The sequence below is a fragment of the Lepus europaeus genome, chromosome 13, assembly GCF_033115175.1.
Source record: "Lepus europaeus isolate LE1 chromosome 13, mLepTim1.pri, whole genome shotgun sequence".
NCBI classification, from domain to species: Eukaryota; Metazoa; Chordata; class Mammalia; order Lagomorpha; family Leporidae; genus Lepus; species Lepus europaeus.
This window is the reverse complement of record NC_084839.1, coordinates 67,188,516-67,214,674: the sequence shown is the minus strand read 5'-3', so window position 1 is coordinate 67,214,674 and position 26,159 is coordinate 67,188,516. Positions and strand designations below refer to the sequence as shown.

The window sequence follows — 26,159 nt, the reverse complement described above, 5'->3', positions numbered from 1 at the left end:
CGCGTTTACACAGCCATCACAATTGCGCATTGTAGCACCATGCACGCTGTATTGGTGTTGGCAGCACCCCCACGCTGGCCCCTGAGCGGGTCGACTCCCTCCAGCAGCCTCCCCTCCACCCCCCAGCTCAGGCAATGAGCTCAGCCCCCGGGGCTGGGGCTGGGGCTGGGGGTGGGGGTGGGCTTTCAAACAAAACTCACCCAGACCCACACTTGTGCCCCACCCGCCCACGGGAGGAAAACACACAACAAAGGCATTGTAAAGAGCAGGCCTGGAGGCCTGGGGCCTCAGACACTGCGCTACTGTGTGCCGGGGCCTGGCCTCTCCCCTACGAGGCCCAGCCCCTCCCTGCCAAGCTGAAGGAGATGGGGGCGTTTGCTACAGCAAGGTGTGCAGATGAAGGAAAGCCAGATGGACACGCAGAACCTGCCCCTCCTGGCGGGACTGGGCCTCACCATTTCAAGCTGAGCACCCCCCAAGGCGGGGGCAAGAACCTCTGCATGAGCAATCTCCAGGACCACAAGCTACAGGGAGAGGCTCCAGCCACAGACACGCGGGGATTCTGCCGGACGCCGCCATCGCCACCAGCGAGCAAGGGAGCGGGCAGCACACCCCAGGCAGGCAGCTCTAAGCTGGGTCCAGAGCCCAGCACCGGGCTGTGGGGGCTGGGCGCTGCTGCTCAGCGCTTCCTGGAGCTCCAGGGAGGGACCTCTGCATTCCAGGTACACCAAGCTTTCCTGAAGGGCTTCCCGCCACACAGCTTCCAACCCCAGGGCTGGGGACAGGGCAGATGGTGTCACCTCATTTGTCAGAAAAGGCAGCCTGGCCCCAGAAGACAAACTGGCTGGCCCAGGGCCAGACCCCCCAACTCCTAGTCCAGTGTTCCTCCTGCCACGTCGCCATCATAGAAGGTACCCGCAAAGGAGGGTGGGGCAGAGTGCCAGGAATCAAGGAAATTCACATTAAAACTATACTAGAGCAATATTTTCCCTATAAAATTAAGAACAATCACTTAAAGTTATAAAACCCAGCACTAGCAAAACTTAGACAAAGGGTGCGCTCCTTTACCGCCGGCAGCATGTCAGTAACTTTCAGAAGAGCAACCGGGCAGGGCGCCCTGAAGAACGTGAACCTGATCCTATCCCTTTCCTTGCATTCCTGAGAACCATCCCAACAACCCCAAAAGCTGCATGTACAAAGATGCTCGCTCTGGCACTAGCGACACCGCATCATTCATTCACCAGAGTGGCCACCACGGGGTAGGGTTGCATGGTGCTAGCAGCGTGAAGAAGACCCGGACCCAGCCCAAGCTCTCAGGCCCATGACGACAAGCAGAAGGTGAGATGCAGCTTCCTAGTGGTGGGTATGGGTGCCAGGGACGGGGAGTGCCCAACTGCAGCCTGGTGGCATCGAGTCTCCAGGACAGGTCTCCTCCCTGGAGTCTCAGAAAGGAGGCGGCAGCCAGCACAGACCAAGACAAAGGGGGCCTTGCAGGCAGCCAGCATGGCACAACCAGGGGCCCCAAGAAGAACACAGGCACTGGGGGCACAGCAAGACCTTGTCCTGGCACAGGGGAGAAAGGGCGCACCCGGGGCAGGTCATGAACGGCCCTGAATCCATGCTGAGCAGCTTGGGCTGCATCCTGCAGATCAACGTTTCCCAAAACATGTGTTCAAGTGGCGCGCTCTCTAGGGAGCTACTGAACGCTTAAACTGGTTAAACAGGCTCCTGCCTGCCCAGGCCTCAGAGCTTCTCTGTGCTCCTGTGCCCCGTAAATCTCCAGGCACACAGGGCTTCCCAGCCTCTCCCGCTAAGGAACCCTTTGCAAGTGAAGCATTTCACAAGCCTCCAATGCACTTTGGAAAACACCTTCTTGAGCTCCTTGGGTGGATTGCCCAGGCCAGCGCCAACCTTAACAAAAGGCTCTGCTTAGAGGAGGAGAGGGAGGGCACGGGACCAGAGCACAGACGGGGAAGGAAGCCCAAAAGCAATCTCCACCGCCACCCAGGACAGAGCGCAGATTGGGGCCAAACGCAGGCACTGGTCACCACGAGGTGGCCCCAGCCATGTGGCTGCCACATCTCATCAGAAGCACTGTGGTCCAGAATGTTGGGAACACCCCCAGGGACCATCCAACTGGAGCACAGGTTTCATGAGGGGACACAAGGCTGGCAAAGGGAGCACAGAGCTTTAGCTTCCCGGACAGGCCGTCCGGCCCCTATTGAGAAATAAATAACACAGCACCTGACCAGCTCACCGTCTCTCACGCTTGGTTGGCCAAATCAGGCCCCCATGTCCACTGCCCGGCAACATTCCGCAAGGATTGCAAGTGCTGGAAGGTCCCCCGTCAGGGGCAGGGGGGCAGCTCTGTGAGCAGAGCCGAGGCTCCCTGCAAGCATGTGGCGGTTTCAGCTGGGGAGGGGCAAAGCAGACAGCTGCCCCCATACCCACTTCTCTTTGAGGAACAGCAATCTAGGGCAGTCACCCATTCCAACCCACAGGGGGCAGGATGGAGGCAGGAGCACCACATCCTTTCGAGCCCGGCTTCTCAGTTCCAGGAAAGCCAGTGCGTGCAGCAGACACTCACAAGGTAGGGACAGCCCCGGGCCAGCAACACAGAGTAGCTGGCTGTGTCGCACAGTGTCCTCCACGTTTTCACTTCATCGAATGCTATGGTGGCCACATTCTCTCTCTCTCCCTCCCTCCTGCACCACCCTCTCATACACACACACAGACATAATGCTATGGTGGCCACATTCTCTCTCTCTCCCTCCCTCCTGCCCCACCCTCTCGTACACACACACAGACATACACACACACACAGGCACATGCCATGAACGTCTTCCCTTTGGTTCAGGGGACTGAAGCAGATGGCCCCACCCAGATGCAAGCCTCAGGTCACCGGCACAGCAACATCGGTACAAGCACCTTCCTCTCCCAAGTTCAATGTTACTCAACAGGTGCTGCTGGGACGCTCCCAGCATCCACTCAAATCCTCAGCCAGCGAGAAGGCACAGACACAGCCTGGCCTCCAGGCAGCCCCGAGGCCTGCCAAACAGGGGGCAGGCAGGGAGCACAGCCTGGGGACCACAGGGCAGCTCCATCCCATCCCAAGGCGGCCAGTGGCTAGAAGGTGCCACCAGCAACACACTGTGCCCGACCCTCCTGGCTCAGACATTCCAAGTCGCACACAAGCTTCCTCCGAGAGGCCAGCCGGTGGCCCTGCACAGCCGCCGGCCGCCAGCCGCCCCAGGTCAGTTCCCAGGGAGAAATTGCTTTGGTTTAGGGTTGGGAGGGAAAATAAACACTCTGGGTTTTACAGGTTCCCCACGCGGGCTGCTGTTTTCCTTTGCAGCAGCTGCTCAATCGGCCCTTTCATTCAGAAACCAGTGCCTCCGAGGAAGCCCGAGGCAGTGCCCTCAAAGCTCAAGGGAGGTTTATCTGGGGGAGGGGTGGGGCCAGGATGGAAAGAGTGATGTGGCCCATGGGCCTGCCCCAGATGTGAGCACTGGCTCCTCTCACTGGTTCCCTGCAGGAGTTCCCTCCCCGTGGGGTCCTCGGCCAGCTGGACCACAGAAGACAAGGAGCCTGGGCCCCATCTGGCTGCCCGCCCTGCCCGCCCTGCAGGACCCTGCCACCTACACCCTCACCTCTCATGCCATCCTTGGAAGGGTGAGGAAGAGAGCCCGTGAATTTTGCCCATATCTTTTTTTCCTCTGGGTAAGTTCCGATCGTCAGAATCCTGGGCAAGTTTCCCAGGACGTTGTCACCACACGCACGTAGCTATCTGTCCCTGGCCTCCAATTCTAACTTGCTGGTTTTGAATACACTTTAGGGACAGGCACACTCAGGATGTTAGCCCCAGTGAGAAATGAATGCAGCCACCATGAGCCTGACTGCATGGTGCTACAGGGGAGGTCACTGAGAGGCAAGGGACCTGGGAACCACAGCTGCTGGGGAGGAGGAGCATGTGCAGTACCCACATCGAGGGGAAAAGCACAGGCCAGGCAGGGAGACAGGCAGATCGGGGGAAGCTGTAGGGGCGTTCCATGATGAGGAAGTCACTCTCTCAGCACTGAGTCCTGCTCCAGCAAACAGCAGGCCTCTGGAGGCTGACTGCCCTGGGTCACACGTCTGTTACTTTTGAGCCTCCACCCCCATCCTTTAAGACAGGGCTGCGGCAAGGGTTACACTGTCAGTAAGCGTCTGGCCCACCCTGAGCACTTGGGGCTGCTTGCAAGGTCAATCCCAGCACTCCAGGTTCAAGGACCCCTTCCTGCGGGAACTCGTGCTCAATGTGGGAAGGTAGTGGCAAAGGATCGCAACCTCTCTCTGCAGTAAGCATGAGGGCTCTGAGCAAGGCGCTGGCCTAGGGCTGAGAAAGGAGCAACCAAGTCAGCTCCAAGAAGAGTCACAGGTCGTCTGAGCAGGGTTCTAAGGCATGGCGAGGAGTTCTCTGGGCTACGAGGAGGGGAATGCGTTCTTGGCAGAGAACAGTCACGCACGTGGAGAAGCTTGGCAAACACAGGGACTGGTGGCATGGAGCTAGCAGAGGCGGGGGAACAAGCCAAATACGAAATAGGCAAGGTCCACAGGGCTGGCCTCCCAGGACCTGGCTGCTGTGCTGAGGAGCTGGGGGCTTGTCCATCAGCATCTATTCATGAAAGCAGTGAGCAACTGCCCAGGTGTGTCAGGGGTAGCATGGAAGGCGGCAGGGAAGCCAGGGAAGGAACAAATGGCTTAGAGAAGGGGCGAGGCCAGTGAGAGATGGCAGCATGAGACTGAAGAGGGGGGAACAGGTAGGAGGGCAATTCCAGAGCCAGCATCCACAGGACTGGGTCAGAAATGGCTGCTGGCCCCAGGATCAAGGCAAGAGGTGCAAAAGAGGCCTAGACCTGGGAGGGCAGGGTGGCCAGGAGTCAGCTTTGGACAGAGCAGATGCATGGATCAATTGCAGTCTGTGCAGTGGAGCAGGTGGGGGTGACAGCAGCAGCAGGAGACCTGGGGCAGAGTGGCAGCCTGGGGCTCTCAGGGAGGAGGGGCAGTCAGCCACAAAGAACCCTGCAGGGGAATCGAGCAGGCCATGGACGGGTGACTGCTACACCAGCTAATCCAGGCAACAGCACTGGGCACAGCCAGGGCCCCACCGGCAAGAAGTCCCCTGAGGCTACAGTCCCTGGTGCCCCACCCCCACCTACCAGAAAATGAGTCCTTGTCCATCGAAGGCAGGTCCCGGGCCTGGTACATGTAGCAGCGTAGGTGGTAGCGGTTCCCATCTTCACCAAGGAAGAAATAGAGACACCAGAATGAGGGGCTGGGTGACTAAGAGCTGGAACTGGAGGGGAGGTGGGGTCTCTCCATGGTAAGGGCAGCAGACTGGGGACAAGCCTCTCGTGGGGTCAGGAGAACAGACCACCGCTCAAAGGCAGACAGGGGCTTGATGCATCCTTGGCCCAGGCTAGAGCTGAGGGGGAGAGGGAAGGGGAAGGAGCCAAATACACAACAGGGCAGCCAGAGCTTTGGATGTCCGAGCTCAAACTTGAGCCTGTGTGCACATGTGCACATCAACACACGTCCAGACGTGCACGTAAACCCCAAGACACTGAGTCATGAAAGAGTATAGACTGCATTCTCCAATGACCCCGCATACAAGCCTGCCGACAGAACCCCACACAGACAGAAGTGGAAGTCACACCCTCATCGGCACCCCCAGGCATCACTTACAGTCGAAGATGCAGGAAATTGTGGGTCTGTTCACGCCAAAGCTCAAGGTGGATACTGACATGGAATCCTCACTCCTGTCATCCACCACGCCGCCCTGGAGACAAAGCCAGTCATGGGGGGATGCTGACCCCAGTGTTAGGTCCCCAGAGCAAGGAGGCCTCCAGATCAGGCTGGGCCCTCAGGACTCCAATCTCACCCTGGGGTGCGCCCCCTCTAAAGCATCAAACTCCAACGTCATGCCCGCAAACAGCTGTGGGGAATCCTCCCTTCCCCATGGAGACTAGACAGCCTTCCTTGTGCAATCTGGGGGTGTTCCAGCCACAGAAGCCAGAATGTGGTGGAAGGAAGGATCCTAGGGGACCTTCCAGGGGACACCCACCAGGGGACCTGCCCCCGAGGGACAGGTCTAGCGGGTCCCCAACCCAGCGTGTTTAGAGGCAGTGCCAGCACAGCAGGTCCAAGCTCCAGGGAGGGGCTCTACTGCACCCCCCATCTCTCACCAGTTCCCATAGCACTGAGGGTGAGGAGGACCAAGGATGAGGCAGGATGGGAGGCAGGGTGGGTCTACAGCAGGCTCAGAAGCCAATCTGTCAGTCTGCTGTGCACGAAACCAAGCTCGTCAGCCCTGTCACCATGTCCTCATAGCTCTGGGCCCCAACCCACTGAGCCATGAGTGGCTTTTGAGGACAATGAGAGCAGACCCCTCCCGAGGAGACCACACTGGTCAGGAAGTCACAGGCTGAGCTCAGTGGCAGGCCCACTGCAGGCACTGGCCTTGAGGGTGACTTCCTTCAGGGAGAGGAGCCACTGCAAGGGCCCCCATGCTGCCCGGGCTCCTGGGCTTGTGCTGCCTCTGCCCAGCCTCCACCCGACCTGCCATCCACAGATAAGGACCTGCCTCCTACTGTCAGCGCACAGAGACGGTGATTGTTGGGAAGACTTGTATCTGGGCAGGCAGGGCAACTACACAGCTACAGCCAAGCTAAGGGACAGCTGCCAATTTAGGACCCTTCCAGCAGAGCCCCAGTCTGGAGCTGCCCTAGTTCCTACGCACCCAGCTGTCGACATCTGTACAGCTCTGGCCCTCCTGACCTTCCTGGAGGACCTGGGCTCTCCACACAGCCCCATTAGGCCCTGGAGAGACCCTTGCCAGCCCCTAACCTCTGAAATGCATCTTCAGCAGCCTGGACGCACCCGGCCACCTCTCCATGCTCAAACCAGGGAAGGTGCCTTTCCCGGACTCACGCACGCCATCACACGTACACACTCAACATGTCTCCACGTACCTCCCACATGCTCACACAGCCTCACACAATCCTCAGTCACGCCACACATCCTCACACACACCTTGCACCCCCACGCAGCGCTCCCAAGCCTGCCCCGCAGCTCCGCCCTTCCTCACAGCCCGGACCGCCCGCAGACACTGGGTGTGCCCGCATTCTCACGTGGCATGGGCTCCCCAGCAGCAACCCTGGCTCCCAGCATGAAGAGCCCTGGTTGAGACTGAGTCAGTGAGCACAACCCAAGGGGAGCCCCGCCCCCTCACCGCCCCTCTCCTCGCGTAGCCAGCCCTGACAAGGAAGGAAAGGAACCTTCCTGGAGCACAGCCTGACTGGAAGGAAGAGCCGCCAGAGCAGCAACCTGGGGCACGGCAGGACGGACACGGGCTCGCCCCACACTGCCCATCGCCTCAGCTACATGGTATTCAGCGCCGCCATGGAGGGACCACTCCCGCCTTTGTTTCAGAGACGGACAATGGTGTGCGAACCTCACCACGGCACCACAGCGCATCTGCTCTGCCCGCCAGCATCTCCTGTGCACAGAGTAGAAAACCCAGGCGCTAAGAGCATGGCACACAGCCCGGGGCTCTGCCGAGGAGCACCACCCAGCACCCGGCACGCAGCTCAGGGATTCCACAGCAAGTACTCAGACGGCGGGAACAAGAGGCAGTATCCTGGGGGTCCCAGCGTGGGTCTCAGGGAGGGGTGGCTGCCATCACAGCCACACCGAGTTACAGCCACCAAAGATGCGTCCAGGCAGTGCCACAGTGGAATGACACACCCACCGCCCTTGGCAGGCACCTGGTATTCAGCAGCAGGTCTAGTGGCATCAGTTTACCTCTCCCATCACTCCAGGCTCACACTAAACAATGCTGTCAGCGCCTCACGCTCCTCTCTCACCTTCTTTACATTTCTTGAGCTCATCTTCTTCCCTCTGCCACAGGGCCTTTGCACAGGGACTCCTCCTCTCCATCAAACTAACCTGAGCTCTTCCTTCAGCTGCGTCATCGCTGGGATCTGGACGCCTTGACTGTCTGGCTTGAATCAGCAGCCCCTTTCCAGCCTCTCCTAGTCTTTCTCCTGCACTCACGCTCTGTGCATGAAATCAATGTGATCTGGTCCTTTATCACCAGCACCCAGCCCAGTAAGTGGCACCTAAGAGTCACCCCGTGAAGACTCATCACCTGCCCCGTGTCACCAGCATGGCTTTGCCCTGTGCCACATGTGTAGCACACAGGCCCAAGGACCCATGGCGAGGGACAGGAAAGGGTGCGCCAGACAGCAGTCTCTTCCTTTAGGAAGCTCTGGGCACGAGGCTGCTACTACAGAAAAGACCCACCAGCAGCGACTCACACCCCAGGATGGCACCATCTGTGGGGTGCAATGCAACCGGAGGGCTTGGAAGGTTCCATCCAGGAAGACTTCCTGAAGGAAGAGGAGAGGCAGGGTGACAGCTAAGGAGAGCAGCAGTGCCTGGAGCCTCAGGCACTGCTTGGCCAGGACAGTGAGTGCCCACACCAGAGCCCTGTGAGCCCAGTGCAGAGCCTGCCTGCAGGAGAGGCTGCTGCTCTGGTTTCTGCCTACCCACCCCTCATCCCGCTTACACACACTCACATACACACACACACACTCCTGCCCAGCCCCAGGCCAGACCCAGGGCATTGAGTTTCCCACAATCACATTCCTACCTCCATAGCTCATGCAACTCCCAGGCTGAGCCTGGCAGCCACCCGGGCTGCGGCCACGCACTCCATGCCGGGGCTGGCTGTGTAAGGGATCCCACTGCCCGCCCAGGGGACTGGGCCCCCTCCAACCCTCCACTGCCCAGCTGGAAGCCACAGCTCCCCAGAGGGGCTTGAGCAATGCTCTGCCTCCGGGATGCCACAGGGCTCCCCTGGGGAGGGCCCAGAGCCAGCAGCCAAACCACCTGAGTCTGTCGAGGGCTGACATCCAGAGACCCCCGCAGCCTACAAGAACGCCTCCACCCACCTGACTGGGTCAAGACCAATATGGAGACCATCGAGACTCCTTCTGTGCCACACGTGATCTCCCTGTAGCAACGGTGCCACGCCCGAAACGGGACCTAGGGCTCCGGTTCAGCACCTACAGAGTGGAGGCTGGAGGGCAGAGGTGGATGTATGCAAAAGGCACAAGCCAGGCACTCAGAAGACAGCGCCACAGCAGCTACACCCATAGAGGCATCTTAGGGTCGTAGGGTCCTTCCCTATCTCGGTTGGATCAAACAGACCAGCGTGGGTGGCTGCCTCTCACTCGCTCTAGAGAACAGTAGCTCTGCTACTGCACAGTGGGGGCCCCAAGAGCACTGGCCACAGGCCTGGCAGAAAGGCCGCTGCAGCTAGGGGCCACAGCCTCCTCTTTACTCCATGCAGACAGGAGCAATGGAGCCCTGAGGGCAGCAGGTGCTAGAGCCGGCTCACAGGGCTTGGGGCAGCAGATGAGATCAAGTGTTCTGCAACACAGCCATCAGGGAGAACTGAATCATACGAACCCACAACCAAAGTGACCGTACCAAAAAATAAAAATTGGCAAATACTCACACTCACCTCAATTTTCTTTCTGCCGTTCACTACTACCTGTGCTCTAGGGGTTACCTGCATCTAACGTCCCCAGGGGATGGCAGTACATCAACCAGGGCGCCACTGCCTGCCCCTTCCCGGCTCCATGTGCAGAGGCACCACGCCTCTAGCTTGAGATCAGCCATGGTGGGGGTATTTATGCCACAGAAATCAGCACATGCTACGACACAGGGTTGGCGCCGCCATTTTGGTTTAGTTCATTTTTCTTGTAGAGCTGGTTATAAAACACCGACCGGCACAGCCCTGGGGCAACCCTGCAGGTCCTCACTTCTATCTTCAACATCAACTTTGCCAGGCCATCCAAAGAACTCGACAACATAGCACAGATCACCTTTGGCCCGACACCACCTGGCCATCACCTGCAAGATTTGTGACAATGCCTCAATTATCACTTCTCCGTGCCTCAGTTTGCTTACCCATAAAGTAAGAATATTAGAACTGATCTCCTAGTACCATGAGAACAGCTAAATGAGATGATAGGCAAACAGAGCAGAGGTAACATATAATATGAGAGGGCTTCAAGGCATTCGTGGAAATCTTGTATTATTTTTAATTCTGGTTTTCCATGTGTTTTTTTTTAAAGGTTTATTTGAAAGAGTTGGACAGAGAATCTTCCATCCACTGGTTCACTCCCCAAATAGCCACAATGGCCAGGCCAAAGCCAGGAGGTTCATCTGGGTCTCCAACATGAGTGCAGGAGCCAAAGCATTTAGACACATTGGCAGGGAGCTGGATCAGAAGTGGAACAGCTAGGACTTGAACCAGTGCCCATACAGGTTTCCAGCACCACAGTGCCAGCCCCTCCACAAATTTTTTGAATGCACCCCTTTCATCTGTGCCCTATATTGGGGCCGAACAAATTTTGTGTATAACTTACCAAGCAGTAAACACTTTCACCTTTCTGGCCCTTATGGTCTCTGTTGCAAGTACGCAGCTGCTGTTACACACAGAAGCAGCCAGAGACAACATAGATGAATAACCATTGGCTGTTTGTCGATAAAGCTTTATTTACAAAAACAAGGTGGGGAGGCAGCACTGTGGCATAGCAGGTAAAGTAGCTGCCTGCAGTGCCAGCATCCCATATGGCGCCAGTTCAAGACCCAGCTGCTCCACTTCCAATTCAGCTCTTTGCTATGGCCTGGGAAAGTAGCAGAAGATGGCCCGAGTGCTTGGACCCCTGCACCCATGTGGAAGACCTGGAGAAAACCCCTAGCTTAGGATCTGCCCAACACCAACCATTTGGGTAGTGAACCAGAAGATGGAAAACTTCTGTTTCTGCCTCTCTGTAACTCTGCCTTTCAAATAAATAAAAAGAAAAATGGAATTTAAAAAAGTATTTTTAAAACAAAACAAAACAAAACAAAAAAAACAGGTGGGGGGCCAGATTTGCTGAGCCCAGCTCCCTTTCAAAGGGAGGTTATCACTCTTGCTAGGTTCTTCTCACCCCATCTGAGTGAGAACACCAGGGCTCAGAGTGACTAACTTCCTCCCCAGGGAATGTGGAGTTCCCCGCCCACCTGCAGGACTCTTCCCAGACACCTGCTTCCTCGGTGCCCGAGCAGGGCTCTGGAGCTGCAGCGGGGCTCAGGGCTGTGGGGAGCCCGGGGCCCACTTCAAGCCCCTAGCTGCCACAGCTTTTGCTTGCAGAAAAGCCCTACCCGGGCCAGCAGTCCAGCCCAGGAGACGAGAACCCTTTAAAAGAGGGGATGGAACACAGAAATTCACAGCCTAATCAGGGCCGGTTGCAATGTTAAGCGGAATTGCAGGCGAGGGTGCAACCCCATTTAATTTACAGCTGGAGCCAGGGCTTGGAAGCAGCTGTTAAACTCCTTGCAAAACTACTGGCTGGCCCCTGGGGAGCTGGGAGTGGAATCAGGAAACCTGGAGAATCCCCAATGCCACGTGTGGGCTGGCGCAGGCGTGTGTGCGTGTGTCTCTCTAGGGTTTCCACATCTCCACATGCCGAGGCTGCAAAGATGGCTCGAGCAGGTCTGATGGCATGCCAGAGTGCCGCCGTAATTAGGACAACGCTATGTCCCGGCCCGCCTGGCACAGTCTTACGGGGGCCTGCTTTCCCAGCAAGATTATCACTCGCAGCGCAGACCAGATGATAGACTGTGCACTCTGGCGAAGGTGGACGAGCACCCTCGTGGGTGCTCACATCCCTGGACTGAAAGCCTGCTGGCATTTTGTCTGAGGTACACAGGTGCCCTAAATTGCAGCACCCAAATCCTGAGCCAGACAGACCGAGGGTGTGTCCATTGAGAGGAGTTCCCCGAGCTGTCCTTGCACGTGGGTGAGCAGGATGAGCCAGGAGGCCCCTGAGAGGGAGGCCAGCCTCCAGCTGCCCCAGAATGCCAGGCACAGAACAGGTACTCAGTCTGTCTACTCAAGCAGCACGTCTGGGCCCAGCCTCAGCCTCAGCCATGGGCCTCGGTTACCAGCAAGGCAAACTCCTCACACCTCCCAGGCGCTGCCCTCGTGCAAAGTGCCAGCTCCGGGAACCATGCCCAGGTGCCCTGCACACAGCGCAGCTTCATCCAGGCCCTCACCGTCCCACCCACATCTGAACTCCTTCTCAGCCAGCTCAAATGCCGGATCACTCCCATCTGGCACCAGCCTCTCCCTGACCCCCTCCCAGCACTTCCGACTCCCAGCTGCCCTTCTCTGCCTGCGATCCAGGGCTGGTGCCGCCTCTCTGTCCAATCCCTCTGGACCTCAGCTGAGGACTAGAGGCCTCCACCAATCAACTGCAGGCTCCTGGGGTCAGGTCCTGGCTGCCCACATCGGACCGTCCCTTCCAGGGAACCCCACCCCCAAAGGTCCTCTCTATGGGAAGAAGGACATCCTGCCCCAACCCAAGTTGGGAAGGAAAGACCCAGATGTCTGGCCCCTGGCCGGGAGTCACGTGGAGGGGAGCGAGGAGTTGTGCGGGTCCTGGGTGTAGGGCCACCTCAGTCCCCAATGTCTCCTGGGGTCACATTAGGGACTCAGGGTTGTTCTAGCACAGCGCTGTCCGGCAGAACTTTCTGCGGTAAACAGACTATTCTGGAGCTGCACTGGCCAGCGTGGGAGCCAGCCACTGGCCAGGTGAGCCCCATTGAGCAGAAGCTCCATTTTCTTACTTTATTTTAAATTGCCATGTGTATCTTGTATTGAATAAAGGCAGTTCCAGTGTCTCAAATGGGGTCAATCACAGAATCCGCTTCCCGAGGTCAGCGCGGGGGTAAAGGAGATGATGTGAGGCTCTCAGGCTGAGGCGGCTGAGAAAATGGGAAAATCAACTTCCGCCATTCCTATGCTCTTGGTGGAGTGGTAAAGCCACGGCATCACATACATGCACTCAGACTACACACGCATGCATACACGCATGTTCACTCAGACCCCATATGCACACGCCTGCATTCAGACCACTGAGTGTGTTCACAGACCACACACGTGCATGCCTCATACTCACAGACCACATATGCACATGCACACACTCATACACTCACAGATCATACATGTACGTGTACACACACACACACACACTCTATCCATTTCAAGCGGCTCCCACACCCGAGGCAGGTTAGCAAGCACTTAGGACATCAAAGTTCCCTCCAGCCCTTCAACTCCCCCAGGCTGCAAGCACACATGGCTCCCTCCCTGCCAGGTTCAGGCATCTCAGAACACCCTCCTGGACATCCCGAGCCAAGCAGAGGGGCGGGGCTTGGAAAAATCCTTGCCACGAAGGGCAGGCCCAGGGCAGAGGCGACAGGATGGATTCCGTGAGCTCATCCCCGGCCGCCGTCACCCGAGTTCCCAGAGGCCGGCGGCGGCGTCGGGAGGGAATCGCTGGGTGGGGGCCGGCAGTGGTGGCTGTGGCGGCAGCGAGGGGTGTGGGGCGAGGAGAGGGAGGCGGATGGAACACGCTATAATAGCGGCTTTGTGCTCCGCTTCCCAGCTCCCTGGGAACGCCAGGAAGATTATGAAAGCCGGTGTCTCTGGGAATGCCAGGATATTAGCTGGAAAAAGAATAATACGAAAATAAAATAATGCTCGGGATGGAGACAGCAGACGATTAGCAGACGGAGCCAGGGCCTCCCGCTCCGTGCAGGGAGCCAGGCTTGGCCCCTGCAGAAGGCTTCAGGGAAAGGCTGCCCGTGCTAATGAGCAGACGGGGCCTGCCTTCCAAGGAGACGTCTTCCAGAGCAGAGCTGGCACCAGAGCCTGCCGGCAGACCACGGGCCAGGGAAGGGGTGGCAGGAGGCAAGGGGCTCTCCGGGCCTGGTCCTTGGGCCCAGGCACCCGAGGTTGTCCAGTTGTCAGGAAGGCCACCTGGCTGCCATCCCAGTCCTTCCCGGTCTGCCTCCCGATGTCCTCCAAGATCGCCCCCTCCCCCACAGGTACTGTCACTGAGGAACGACACGTGTCCCACCTCCCACACATGTAACATGCAAGTGCTCTTGGGAGTCTCTGCGCTCACATGTGGACATACTCTTCCTTATCACACCAAGTTGCCATTAGATCACTCCTCTCCCACCAAGAAGCAGGGAAGCACATCCTCCTCTCCGGGACTCTGGCCTCACACCTTAGCCAGGTACAGGTGCACCCTGCCCTTCACGGTCCCACAATGCGCTGTGCATATCACATCCTCGCTGCACCACCTGTCGGCCACCATGACACCCAGGCGAGAGTCTGCAGCACAAGGGCCCCGGGCAGCGCCCATACTCATTAAGCCTAAGAAGTGCATCTTTGCGTGTGTCATCCTCACAACTTACACTGATCCTAGGCCCTGGTGACTTCCAGGAGGGAGGGAACAGAACCACTATAGGCATGACTGATCCATCTACAGCTGGTGGGCAGAGGAAACACTATCCAAACCACACCCGTACCACCCAGAAGCTCACTCATCCCACCTGCCCTCTTCAAGTCAGCCACAGGCAGGTAAGGACAGGCGCTGGGTCCTGGCACCCAGGAAACACGGCCATGTCTCCACACAGGAGCAGAGTGGAGATGAGCCCAGAGCCTTGCTGGGGCCTCAGGACATCCTGGAGGAGGACTATGGACTCGGGACACGGGCTCAGACTCCCCTCTGTCCTGGTGGGAAGGACACGGAGGCAACCATGGGAGCGACGTGTGGGAGTGTGGGATGGGAGCTGATGGAGCCTCAATTCCCACAGGCATGGAGCAGGCACGGAGCAAGCCAGACAGCTGCCGTCAAATGTGCCCGCGGCTCTGTCCAAATGCAGAAGACACCTGAAGGCTTTCCAAAGCCCTGTGGTCCTCCGACTCCAGGTTTGTGGGCTCCACCCTCCCAAACCACTGTCTCCCTCCGGCTCTCGTGTCAGCCAAGTCCTCCCGGGACTCAGAGGGCCACGCTGTGCTGCTCTCTCCTGCCAATCACATCTGAATCACAAGCAGTCACCAACTCCACACTCGGCTCCAGTGATCCCCCCCACACACACCCTCTCCAGAAGGACCAACCGCTGGTGCCTGCTTCTGGGAAGGGCCGCCCCCACCCTCCTGGCCCCTCGAAGCCTGGCTATGGCTCGCAGCCCTGCTCACCTCCCTGCAGGTCCCAAGCCAGCCCCAGCGCCCGTGCACACTCCTGTCCATGCGTCTCTGGGCACCTCTGGTCCCCAGGCCTCCCAGACTCCCTGCGCCAGGCCGCCTGACAGGCAGCCGCCAGCTCCGTCCTCCACTGTGTGTGTGTGTGTGTCTGTGTTGCTTGCCAGGGCCAGCAGTGAACTCATCGCAGCCCCGAGCCTGCCCGCCTCCCCTCCACCAGTCGAGTCCCTGAGGCCCCTGTGACCCTTCCCTCCCCAAATCCTACCACTCCTCTTCCCCTCCAGCCCCGACTCCCTTCCCCCAGGCATGATCTACAAGAATTTGATTAATGATCCTGAAGCCCAGCTCCGACCAGCGTGCTGCTCGGCTCCACAACCCACGCTGGCTCCCTGCTGCCCACCGGGCAGAGTCCTGCTGTCGCCATCTGGAGCTCTGCCCAGCGCTGTGTCCGCGGATTTATTTGCTGGGCTCCCTTTTCGGAAGCTGTTCTCCCCAACCTGGTGGTGCTATCAGTCATAGGGATTGATTGGTCCAGGGTAGCCAATCAGAGGCCTCTCCATCCCCCCCCCAAGCTCCCGCACAAGGTCAGGTGGAGTCAAATCTCTGGGACAGGAGACTTCTGGTGTGCATGAGGAAGGAGCGCCCTGGGGTCTCCAGCTGCGGGGGGACCGAGCTCTGCTGGTGGGCTGTGCCAGTTCACCTAGTGGCCGCTGCTGACTATCAGGAAGCCATCGGCCTTTCATCACCGGCACCATCTTTGCTGCCACGGAGCAGGCCAGAGTGCGACGAGGCCAAGTCAGGGGCTGGTCCTGGGATGCATGTGAATCTCTTTTCCTGCCAAAAACTAATTCCCCATGAGCCTCGTGGGCTCACCTCAGGCCCCCTATTCTCTTGAATATTCTCTTGGATTTTTCTCCCCAGCTGCTCTTACCCCGACCACCAGGCTCTATCTCCCCAGCCTCCCACCAGATGGCTCCAGGGCAGAGGGGCTCCTGGGACAGTCCCAGCCTCCTAAGGGTTTCCTCTCCTGTGTCACACAGTGGGCCCAGCCACCTGGAGGCCAACAGAACCTCCCAGCCCTCCCATGACCTCCCAGAGCCACAGCTGGTTTCGATGCCCTTCACTGTTCGCCCCATCAGACCCAGGGCCCACCCTGTACACCCCCAACCCCAGCCCTTGCAGCTGGGCTTCCCCACAAGTCTACACCCAGCCTTGGCCCCAACCCAATACACAAATGTGCATACTCGGCCGGCCACTCACGGGCAGCCTCAGACCCCCTCAGTACCCCTCAGCCATGGAACCTGCTCCTCAGGGTCACGGTCAAGGTCCCCATGGCAGGGGACAGGGAATAAAGCCCTGGCTGGATCTCAGAGCGGTATCCCATGCAGGGCCACTCGCATCCCAGAGACGCCTAGACTACAGGGAGACAGTCTGCACTTAGGGTTAGGGTTAGGTTACGGTTAGGGCCCAAGTGTCCCCACCTGTTTAGCCCTTTGTGCAGCCAGCTCACCAGCTATACCCTAGGCACGCAGCTCTCTGGGGCTCAGCTTCTAAGGTACCTCTCTCCCCAAAACCCCCTAGGGACATCCACGAGGTGGCCCCTGTCTCAGGAGCATGCCTGACCAACCAAGGATACTGTAGGGTCACCAGACCTCTCTGGGTATTACAGGGGTGAGGCCAAAGCCTTGCCACCCATCCCCATGCTGTTCAGCCCTCTTCCACGAGACCTGGGCCCTAAGCTCCAGCCCCGGGTCACAGGGGAGAAGGCCAAGGTCAGCTCCTTCTCTATGCCCAACTTGGCTGCTCAAAGCAGCAGCAGTGGTGGCGGTGACGGCAGCGGGTCGTCCAGTGCCAAGAAAGCTGCTGTTTTGTTTTCAGAGGACACCCAGCCTGGTGCTCACTGTCCCCACACGCAACCCCGCAGGAGCCGAAGCCAGGCCAGCCAGCCAATGCTCCACCCAAAGCCCAGCGCGGGCTTCCTGCGCCTCTCCCATGTCCGCCAGGCACAGCTCCGGGAGACAAGCACCCCACCCGGCCCACGACAGGCGCACACCCACGTACCAGGGCCCCCTCAAGGGCAAACACGGCCGCAGGCCCCGTCTTCTCCAGTGGCTCCATGCGGCGGCGCCAGCGCCGGCGGCGAAAGGCGTCAGTCTTGCGGTACTCGAGGTGGAACTTCCAGCCAAAGAGCGAGGCATACTCCCAGCCCTCGCCCTCCGCCTCCGCCTGCCTGTGCTGCACAGGGAGAGAGGGGCAGACTCAGAGGCTGGCTGGCAGGCCCGTGGGGACGCCTGGGCTCACCTCCAGCTGTGCCCTCCTGCCCTCCCCGTGAGGAAACCTGGGAGGGCCACCTGGAGGAGGTGGCTCTAAGCAGCTTCTGCAAGACCCCAGGTCAGAAGATGGAGAGGGGCGAGGAGTCTCCATGGGCTGTGGGGAAAAAGGACGAGCCAGGAAGAGAAGGCCGCCTGGAGCAGTGATGAACACACTGGGCTTCGGTTTGCTTGTTTATTTGAATTATGGGTAGACTGCATGAATCCAAGGTTTTCTTCTTCACATCCCAGCCCATAAAAATGGAAGAGTGCCCACAGTTCAGAGGCCAAATGAAGATCCCGTTTCCCAGCACCAGGAGGCTGGACCTGGGTCAGCCTTAGAAGGATCCCCTGCAGTATCTACAAGGGGACCCTGCTTGGAGCCTGGAAGCTCTTGTCCCCCAGCTCCTGGGGCAGACAGCCTGGGATTGTCCCTCTACACCTCCTCACCTGGGCCACACACACAGCGACAAGAGCCGGTGCTGGAGCCCAGCCACACCCCCTCCAGGAAGGCCCTCGTGCCTGCCCAGGCTTCCCCTCCTGCTGAGTGCCCTTTAGCCTATCTGGTGCAAGGCACCTGGAATGGCTGGTTGTCCATAACCCCACCTCTCCCAGACCCAGAAATGCTCCTCTCCAGCAGCTCTGTGCTGAGAGAAGGAACCCAGAGCTGGCCAGGGCTGGCTGTGGAGCCAAAATTCCAACGTGCTCTTGGTAAAGAAGGACACCGGGCAAGAGAGTCCAAGGGAGGCTGGATCTGAGGCTGCGCGTAGCGTGGGCATCCGTGTGACCCCGGGGCAGGACGTGGCACACACATAGCGTGGGCTGACGGTTCCTGGCGGGACCAGCACACAACCATGGCTGTGTGTCCTCAAGGAAACCCTGACGGAGCCCGGCCCAGGCCCCGCACACCACACTACACTGCACGAGGCAGCCGTGTGGACCCAGGGAACTGCCGGTTGCCAAGGGGAACACTTCACCGGGAGGCGTGGACCCCAGCAGCTCTCGGCCAATGGCAGCCAACAGGCCACACGCCCCAGGGCGCCCCCCACCCAGGTGGTGATGCTTTTGTGGCGCTCCAGGGCCCCGCCCTCTGCAGGCCACACCCGCGCTGCGAACCCTCAGGAACAGGTCCTCGCAAACTTTGCCGCCTCTGCAGTTAGGAAAGCCGGCCTCCGCACACCTGCCGTGCTCGCGAGCGCTCTCGGGCAGTCTCGGGCATCTGGGTGTGTTGTCCCTGTGTGTGCTAGGCGTGGCCAGGCGCCCATGCACGGCACACACACCACACACCCGTGCCCAGAAGTCTCCTCTCCACCACCACCACCACCTCCACCCCACCCCCGCCCCGGCTCACCTTCTTCAGGGCTTCCATCTGGCTGAGGTCCCTCCTGCGCAGGCGCACCCAGCGTCGCCTGCGGTGCGTGTAGTACATCTTCTCCGCCGGCACCCAGTGCCGGGGCTTCCGGTCAGCGGGGAGGGTGATGCTGTACTCCCAGCCTGGGGAAGGGGCACCCGTCACTCACGGCTCAGCTGCGTCCCTCTCCCCTGGGGCCTCGCTCATGAACTCTGGCGAGGCCAGGGACTCTCAGCCCTCCAAGGGGCCCTGGCACTCAGATGCCCCCCCACCCCCGCCCCCGCCAAGCCCTGCCGCCCACCTTGCTCATCAACAGCCCTGTTGAGGTCGGTGGACCACTCTTCATCTTCCCACTTCCAACCCAGGGGGCACTCGATGTCGTCCTTGGGAAGCACCTTCTCCCCGTTCTAGGGACAAAACAAGACAGGCGAGAGTGACGAGACACAGATGCACCTTAACAGGAAGCAGGAAAGCCACCCCACCCCACCCCCCCACCCCCGCCCCGAGGAAAGGGCAGAGCCGCTGGGGACCTGTGTGACTCAGGGTCCATATCCTGCCCCCACTGGCTCCCACAGTAGTCCTGGGGGCGGGGAGCCCCTGCCTCCGAGCCACAGCTCCCGCGGGACTGACCGACCGCCCGGAGTGCTGCCTTACCACGTCCGTGTAGTTGTCACTCATGTAGATCCACTGGCCTCCAGGGAGCCTGGTCTGGTTCTCAAACACCTCCTCCACGAAGCTCAGGTGGCCGGCGTCCGTGTCATGGAGCAGACTTTGGGGTGGGGGGAGCACTCAGTACCTCTGCAGGAGAGACCCCCACCCTCTCACCCCCTCCGGGACAGCACTCGGGCTTTGGCCAACCCACACACGTCAGCCTTGCTACAAGAGGGATGGAGGTGAGGGTGCAGAAAGACAGGGTCAGAGCATGAAAAGGAGAGCCAGGGACACTTCGAGATAGAGGCAAAAGATCACATCACCCCAATCAAACAGAGGGAGCGAGGCCAGTCAAGGGCACTGCTGGGCAGTGAGTGACAGGAGCCCCTCCCCCAGGCCAGGAGTACAGCATCTCTGAATAGAGAGCCGTGGAAACAGGGAACCCATGAGGCTGCACACCTAAGACTTGAGTCCTTGGCTGTGTAACATACGCTGTGCTTTGATCTTAAGTAAAAATAAAAGAACGCTCTGTCAATCAAACAAGAAAGGGAAGAGGAGAAAGAGGCAGAGACGGTCACACAGACACTGAAGGACAAAGAGAGAAAGGACGGGTGAGCAGCCCCAGACACGAGAGGGGCTCACGTACAGAGGCGCCGAGGGGCTTGCAAGAGGACAGGGTCACGCCGATGGGCGCGAAGCTGAACCGAGGTTGAATCCAAAGGCCCTTTCTGGTTGTCAGAGCCCTCCACAAAGGAATCTTGCCCCTGTGCTGGGAGAGGCTCGGGTGGCAGGAGCAGGTGCAGTGGCTAACAGGGCTGTGGCTGGGTAGACGGGGTGGTCACAGTGGGCAGTGTAGCCTTCCCCAAGCCTTCTCTGCCTAGGACTCACGTCTTCTCCGGACACACGAACCAGTCTCCAGCCCAGGCCCAGCCAGTGGAGGGGCGGAAGCTGTCCTTGGGTAGCTTGATCTTGCCCGTCACGTCGGAAAACTTGGGGTAGGTGAGGCCCGTGGTACCCCAGTTCCCGACCAGGGCCAGCTTGGTCTGGTTCTCGTACTGGAGGGTGAGGGAGGAGGAGAAGTGAGCAGGGGGAGGTGGGCGGCAGCTCGGAGAGAGGCAGGGCCAAGCCGGTTGGCACTCACGGTTTCAGCGAAGACGGACAGCTTCCCCTCAGCGAACTGGTTGAACTCTTTCTCATCCACAGACAGCCCGAACCAGAGCTTGACCCGAATCTGCACTGGCATCCGGGCTCCAGGCACCCTCTCCATGGGATACTGGGAACCAGAGGAGGACTAGCCAATAGTCCAGGGCTAGGTGTCCTCTAGCCCTGGGATTTTAGCCTGGCACAGCCCCCACCCCCACCCCATTAGCTGTGTGCCCTGTAGGAGGAGGCACTGGAATTCCAAGGAAGAAGAGTACATAATTAAGAACTTTCTCTACTTCCCCCAAGGAATCCCTCCCATCAAAGAAAACCGTACCACCCCCAACCCCAGGAGCCCTCTGCAGAGAGAAGCCATGCCCAGACCAGGATCTGTCTCCCCTGCTCCCTCCACATTGCCCCCACCCCACTCCCTTACTCCTTTAGATTGGCACTGTGTAGTGAATCCCCTGCTAAGAGGGAACTGGTTTATATCTGCACCATCCAGTATGGTAGCCACCACCCCATGTGCTGATGAGCATTTGAAACATGGTTAGTGCGACTGAGGACCCGAGCGTTGGGTTTCATTTCCCTTTAATTCACTCAGCAACCATATGCGGCTGCCATGGTGGACAGCAGCATTCTAGACTCCATCTCCAGAGGAGACACAGCGATAGAGATCTGCGAGGGGAAGTGATCCAAACCTCCCTGTTTGTTTTCAGGATTAGGGGTGGGCGCTGGACATTAGCATCACCAATACCCTTACGCTTCCAAGAGCTTATCAGCCTGCTAACCACAACTTGCTGCTCTTCTACTGCTTTTTATCCCAAAGCTTTCAGAAGCACTGCCAAAATGGAATAACCACAACATCCCAATGTTAAAAAAAAAAAAAAAAAAAAAAGTATTCTCCACAATTACTTCATCATTTGGTTGAAACCAAAGGTCAGCTATGGCCCAAGGAGCAGAAATTCCTCTCTTAAAATAACACGTGGTCCCCTAGACAAGGTGACACGCTGAGCCCCCTGGGCCTCATGTGCACCGGCTCAGAGGAGTCACTTCTCCAGGACAGGGAGCCGAGCAACAGGGCAGGCAGGGCTGGGGTGGGTTCTCAGGAGGAAAGGGAGACGGAGGCAAGAGCGCTCGAGCTGGTGGGGGAGTAGCCTGGGGCAGGTGGACAGCTTGGGCAGGGCACAGGACATGCCGAGGCAACGACCATCTCCCGCCGCCCAGCCCCTCTGTTTGGTTCATGCTCGGCGAAGCCCCTGATCCCACGTGTCACCCCCTCCCTGACACTTCCCCACGGCTGTTGGCTTCAGCTATCCTCTCCCCAGGGGTGGTTAGCAGCCTGCTCCCCTCCAAACCACCAGCCCCTGGGAGAGGGCAGGAATGCCTGACCCCCCCTTCCCCCATCCACCCCCAGCTCTCTCCCCTGCCCTCCCCCAGACAGGGCCAGCCTGCTGGACCCAAAATAGCAACAGCAAATAAAGAAATGTCTAGTTTGGGGCTCCTCTCCTCTCTGCTGGTGCTCATTTTTTCCAACTTTGGTTTAAGTTAAGAAACACCAATGTTTTCTTGGTCTCTGCTCACTGCCAACATTTTTGTAGAGCTTGCTCAGGAGCTACTGGCGGGCTCATAAACTCAGCAGGGAAGACTTCGAGAAACAATTCTAGGTCTTTTTTTTCCTTTCCTTGGAATCAGGGAAAATTTTCAGTTTGCGTTTCCCTAAGGCTACGGGGCCAAAAGGTCAGAGCCCAGAGCCCACCCTGCTCCAGTGAGCAAGCCCATCAGGTGCACGTGGAGCCCTCCACAGCCAGCCCCACGTGGGCAGGGCTGCTCCCCTCCTGCCCTACTGGGTGAAGAGCTGGCTTAGAAGGGCGGTTCTCGGGGGCTGGGGTCAATCACTTGGGGAATGTGCCCGAGGTGGAGCGGCAGCCCACCGTGTCTCTCTCTCTCTCTCTCTCTCTCTCTCTCTCTCACAAACACACACACACACACACACACACCCCTGCTTCCTTCCCCTCTGCTGGCCTCCCCTCTGAGGCACCAGTGCCCACTCCTGGCTGTGGCGTGCATTCAGTCATGGTGCTTGTGAAGCTAAGGTGCCCCCCAAAGGAAAGGGGGAGAAGAGGGGAGAGAAGCTAGCATCCACGAGCCCCCGTTCCAGCAAAACCCAGTATCTGTGCTGCCTAGTTGGCCCCTCACAACCTGTGAAGTGGGCAGCCCTTGTGCTCCTCCGACAGGCAAGAAGACAGCCGGCAGTCAGAGAGGACAGGCGAGCTGCCCAAGGCCACGGAGAGTTCCAGCCCTGGAAAGCTGTCCACATGCCCTGTGCTGCTCTGAGGCTGTCCTTTCCACCTGCCCTCAGGATCAGCATCCCATGCAGCCTGAGGCCTCGCACTCCGCCTTCCCCTGTGCAGCTCCATCCCGCAAGCCCTCTAGACTACATGCAAGGCGCCTCATGAGGGAAAGGGGAAAGGGGGCATTGTTTCACCCAAAGACCACTGCTTCTGAGACCAGAGCCCAAAGACGCCGACATGGATCCAGAATACGAGCGGGAAACGGAAGGGGCGAGAGAAAGGCCTTGCATGGAGAAGGCACCATCAGGACCACCAGGACTGAGAAACAAGAGAACTCACTTTCAGAAAGATGGTCTGCAGCTTCCCGCAGTTCTTGCCGCAGAAGCTGGCCCCCCGCCGGGAGAAGAGGACCTGGTGGGCGGGCACCCGCTGGTAAGCCACACGCTTGTCTCCCTGCAGCATCCAGATGATGATGTCCGGCAGGCTGTTCTGGGGCTGCGGGCGGGAGGGTAGTGAGACACCAGGGCCTGCACCCCACAGCTACCGCGAGAGTTAACCTCCAACTCAGAAGCCCCTCCCCAGCTGCTGTCCACACGCTGCCCACCTGACCTTCCCAGGCTGGCCAGGTACCTGCCTGCAGTGGCTGCGAGCCCCCAGATAGCAGCCCTGCTCCTGGCTTGCACAGGAGCCCGCTGAAAATTCCCCCAAGCGAACACCCCTGTCTGGCAGGAGATGCCCTTGCCGGAGCTCAGCAATGTCGTCCTTAGCGCCCTCTGAGGCTGGGGGTTCCCAGGGGTACATACGCGTTGCAGGATCAGGCTGGGTCAGAGCTGACCTTGCACTTCAGACAGCAGCCTCCTTCCTGGCCCTGAGAGCATCCCAAGTGCACAGAAGGTACCCCCAGAGGGCACTGGCTGCTCTGCCCTCTCACAGAAGCCTGGCCCAGAACAGAACTGCAAGGCTACTACTTCCTGCTGCTCGGAGAAGTGTCCTTCGGCTCCCAGAACGGTAAGCCAAGAGGGGGTTGGGGGAGACCCCACTGGGCAGTGCTCCTGGGGTGCTCACTGAACGTGTCACAAGGACTGCTTCCCTTAATCCCTCCAGCGGGCCCAGGAGGCAGGCCAGGCACCTCCATCGGACACACGAGGAAATGCAGCCTGAGGGATCAGGGCTCCAGATCCGTGTCCCTGACCCCTGACTGGCACAGCGCTCCCACGCTGGGACCCCTGAAGCCACAGCAGCAGCTCCTTGCAACAACTTGTCAGAAATGCAGACTCTCAGACTTTACCTGGACCTGGGTCCAGGACCCCTGGAGGTGGGCTTCAACACCTGTTTGCACAAGCCCCTAGGGGATTCCAACGTGTGTGTACAAACACACACACACACACACGGATTCCCATACAGTTCTAGCCCTCACTTAGCATTTCCCAACTGCAGGCTTATTGCCATCTGTGTTTAGGCTATGGAGTCAGAGGCAGCCGGTGTCCACCTGAGGGGCTGGTCCTCACTGAGCAGCGCAGCGCCCCAGGGAGCTGCCGCACTCCCTGCCTGTACTCCTTGCCCTGGGAAATATCCAGGGACCCCCGTGCCCTCCCGAGCAGCATCTCTACCTGCTCCTCCAAAAGTCCCTCTCAGCACCCTTCTCCCCAGACTGCTTCCAAGAGCCCCTCCCTAAGCACCCCACCTCTTCCCTTAGGATCCCGTGTGGCCCTGGGCAAGTGGGCAGCAGCTGCATCTGCCCATGGTTTGGGAGGAGACTTTTCTCATTCTGAACAAACCCAGAATGAGCTGCCTGTGTGCCAGGACTTGTGTGGGTGCTGTGGCCTCACAGACCTGGGCTGGGGGTATAAAGGTAGGGAAAGGGACCCCCCAAAGACACACTGGAGCCAGTTCTCTCTGGTTAGGTCCACCCCAACATGGAGGCATGGCGGAGGCACCCAGGAGGGCTCCAGACACAAGGCCCAGGAGAGGCACATTTGAGGCCAGGTACAGACCAAGCACAGGCTGGCAGGAAGCAGCCCCCAGCGCTGGCCCTACAGCCATTCTGGTCCCGGCTCTGTCTCCGACATACTTTGGGAGGCAGAGAGCATTTATTAAGCTCCTACAGTGTTCCAGGCTCCACGCTGGCACCCAATACCTGTTATATCTTCCCTCCCGTTATAAACGGGGACACTGAGACTAGGGAAAGGTAAGCCACCGGACCAAGGTCACCCAGCGCCAGTCCACACAGTCCCCATGTCCCTCCCCTTCCTGGGGTTCCAGGCAGAGGGAGGAAGGCACCCTGCGGGGTCTGTACCTCCTCAGCCAGGGCACGGAGACGCAGCAGCCAGTCCTCCGCCTGCTCCAGGACAGCAGGGAGCTCGCTGTGGCCGAGCTTCAGCGCCAGGGCGGCCTCTGCAATCTGGCTCAGGTGGCGGCTGCGCAGCTGGTACAGGTACTGGTCCAGGTGGGTGGCAGAGGGCGTCTCACGGACATCATGCAGGGGCTGACTGTGAGGACAGGTGTGCCGTCACGTGACCAGCAGGAGCCCAGCCTTCTCCAGGTACAGGTGAACACATGCGTGCGTACATACACACATGCACAGGCTAACAGGCCCTGTACCCTCAGCCCACCTGCCAGGTTCCTTCTCCAACCTGATCCACTCATCACCACGTTTAAAGGGCTCCATCCTCACCACCTCCAGGAAGCCTTCCCAACCACATCAGCTCGCTCACCTCCTGCTCCAAAGCTCCCTGACCTTTACTCTGGGGCAGCCTGTTTGGAAGTCACCCCCCTACCCCCAGCCGGGTGAGTTCTTTCGCACAGGAGCGCCCCTCCCCACAACTGATGTGGCCATGCCTTCTGGGCTAGGTGTACTCTAAAAAAGGAAATGCAGGGAGCCCTGAGGCGCCTCCGCAGCCAGCAGGGAGGCCAGCGGCTGGGGGCAGCCCCACATCACCCACCCAGACCCCCCCTGCCTGGGGAAGCCTCTGGACAGGACTGGGTCTCACACAGTCTCAGAAACACAGCCCTGAGCACAAGGTCAAGTTTAAGCCCAATGCTGTTGGGAGGCAAAGACCTCTGCCCACCTCCCAGCCTCCCACGGGGGCACCTCCCGGCCCTTGGGCGAGCCTGTGGGGTCCTGCACTCCCGCACAGGACATTAGTCAACCCCGCCAGCTCCGCTCCCACCGCCCTCTCCCCTCCCCTCCGCGTCTGGGCTCCCGGCTCCCGGCTGATTTATTTTTCTGCCAATTTCCCCGAGCTATGCAGAACCAATTACCG

At 59.2% G+C, this 26,159-nt stretch overlaps 1 protein-coding gene across 17 annotated transcripts in view; it reads right to left on the bottom strand.

Moving 5' to 3' along the window:
* The window catches only part of DYSF (dysferlin), a 189,343-nt gene that overhangs the window by 76,507 nt on the left and 86,677 nt on the right, over window positions 1-26,159 (bottom strand). For all 17 annotated transcript variants that reach the window (XM_062209628.1, XM_062209632.1, XM_062209630.1 and 14 more), the window contains 10 exons: window positions 25,193-25,385; window positions 23,236-23,391; window positions 20,604-20,735; window positions 20,351-20,517; window positions 19,466-19,580; window positions 19,113-19,218; window positions 18,812-18,954; window positions 17,213-17,386; window positions 5,725-5,818; window positions 5,199-5,276 (listed from right to left, as the gene is read on the bottom strand). In XM_062209628.1, the coding sequence (XP_062065612.1) occupies window positions 5,199-5,276; window positions 5,725-5,818; window positions 17,213-17,386; window positions 18,812-18,954; window positions 19,113-19,218; window positions 19,466-19,580; window positions 20,351-20,517; window positions 20,604-20,735; window positions 23,236-23,391; window positions 25,193-25,385 (1,358 nt within the window). The remainder of the gene's footprint in view (window positions 1-5,198; window positions 5,277-5,724; window positions 5,819-17,212; window positions 17,387-18,811; window positions 18,955-19,112; window positions 19,219-19,465; window positions 19,581-20,350; window positions 20,518-20,603; window positions 20,736-23,235; window positions 23,392-25,192; window positions 25,386-26,159) is intronic.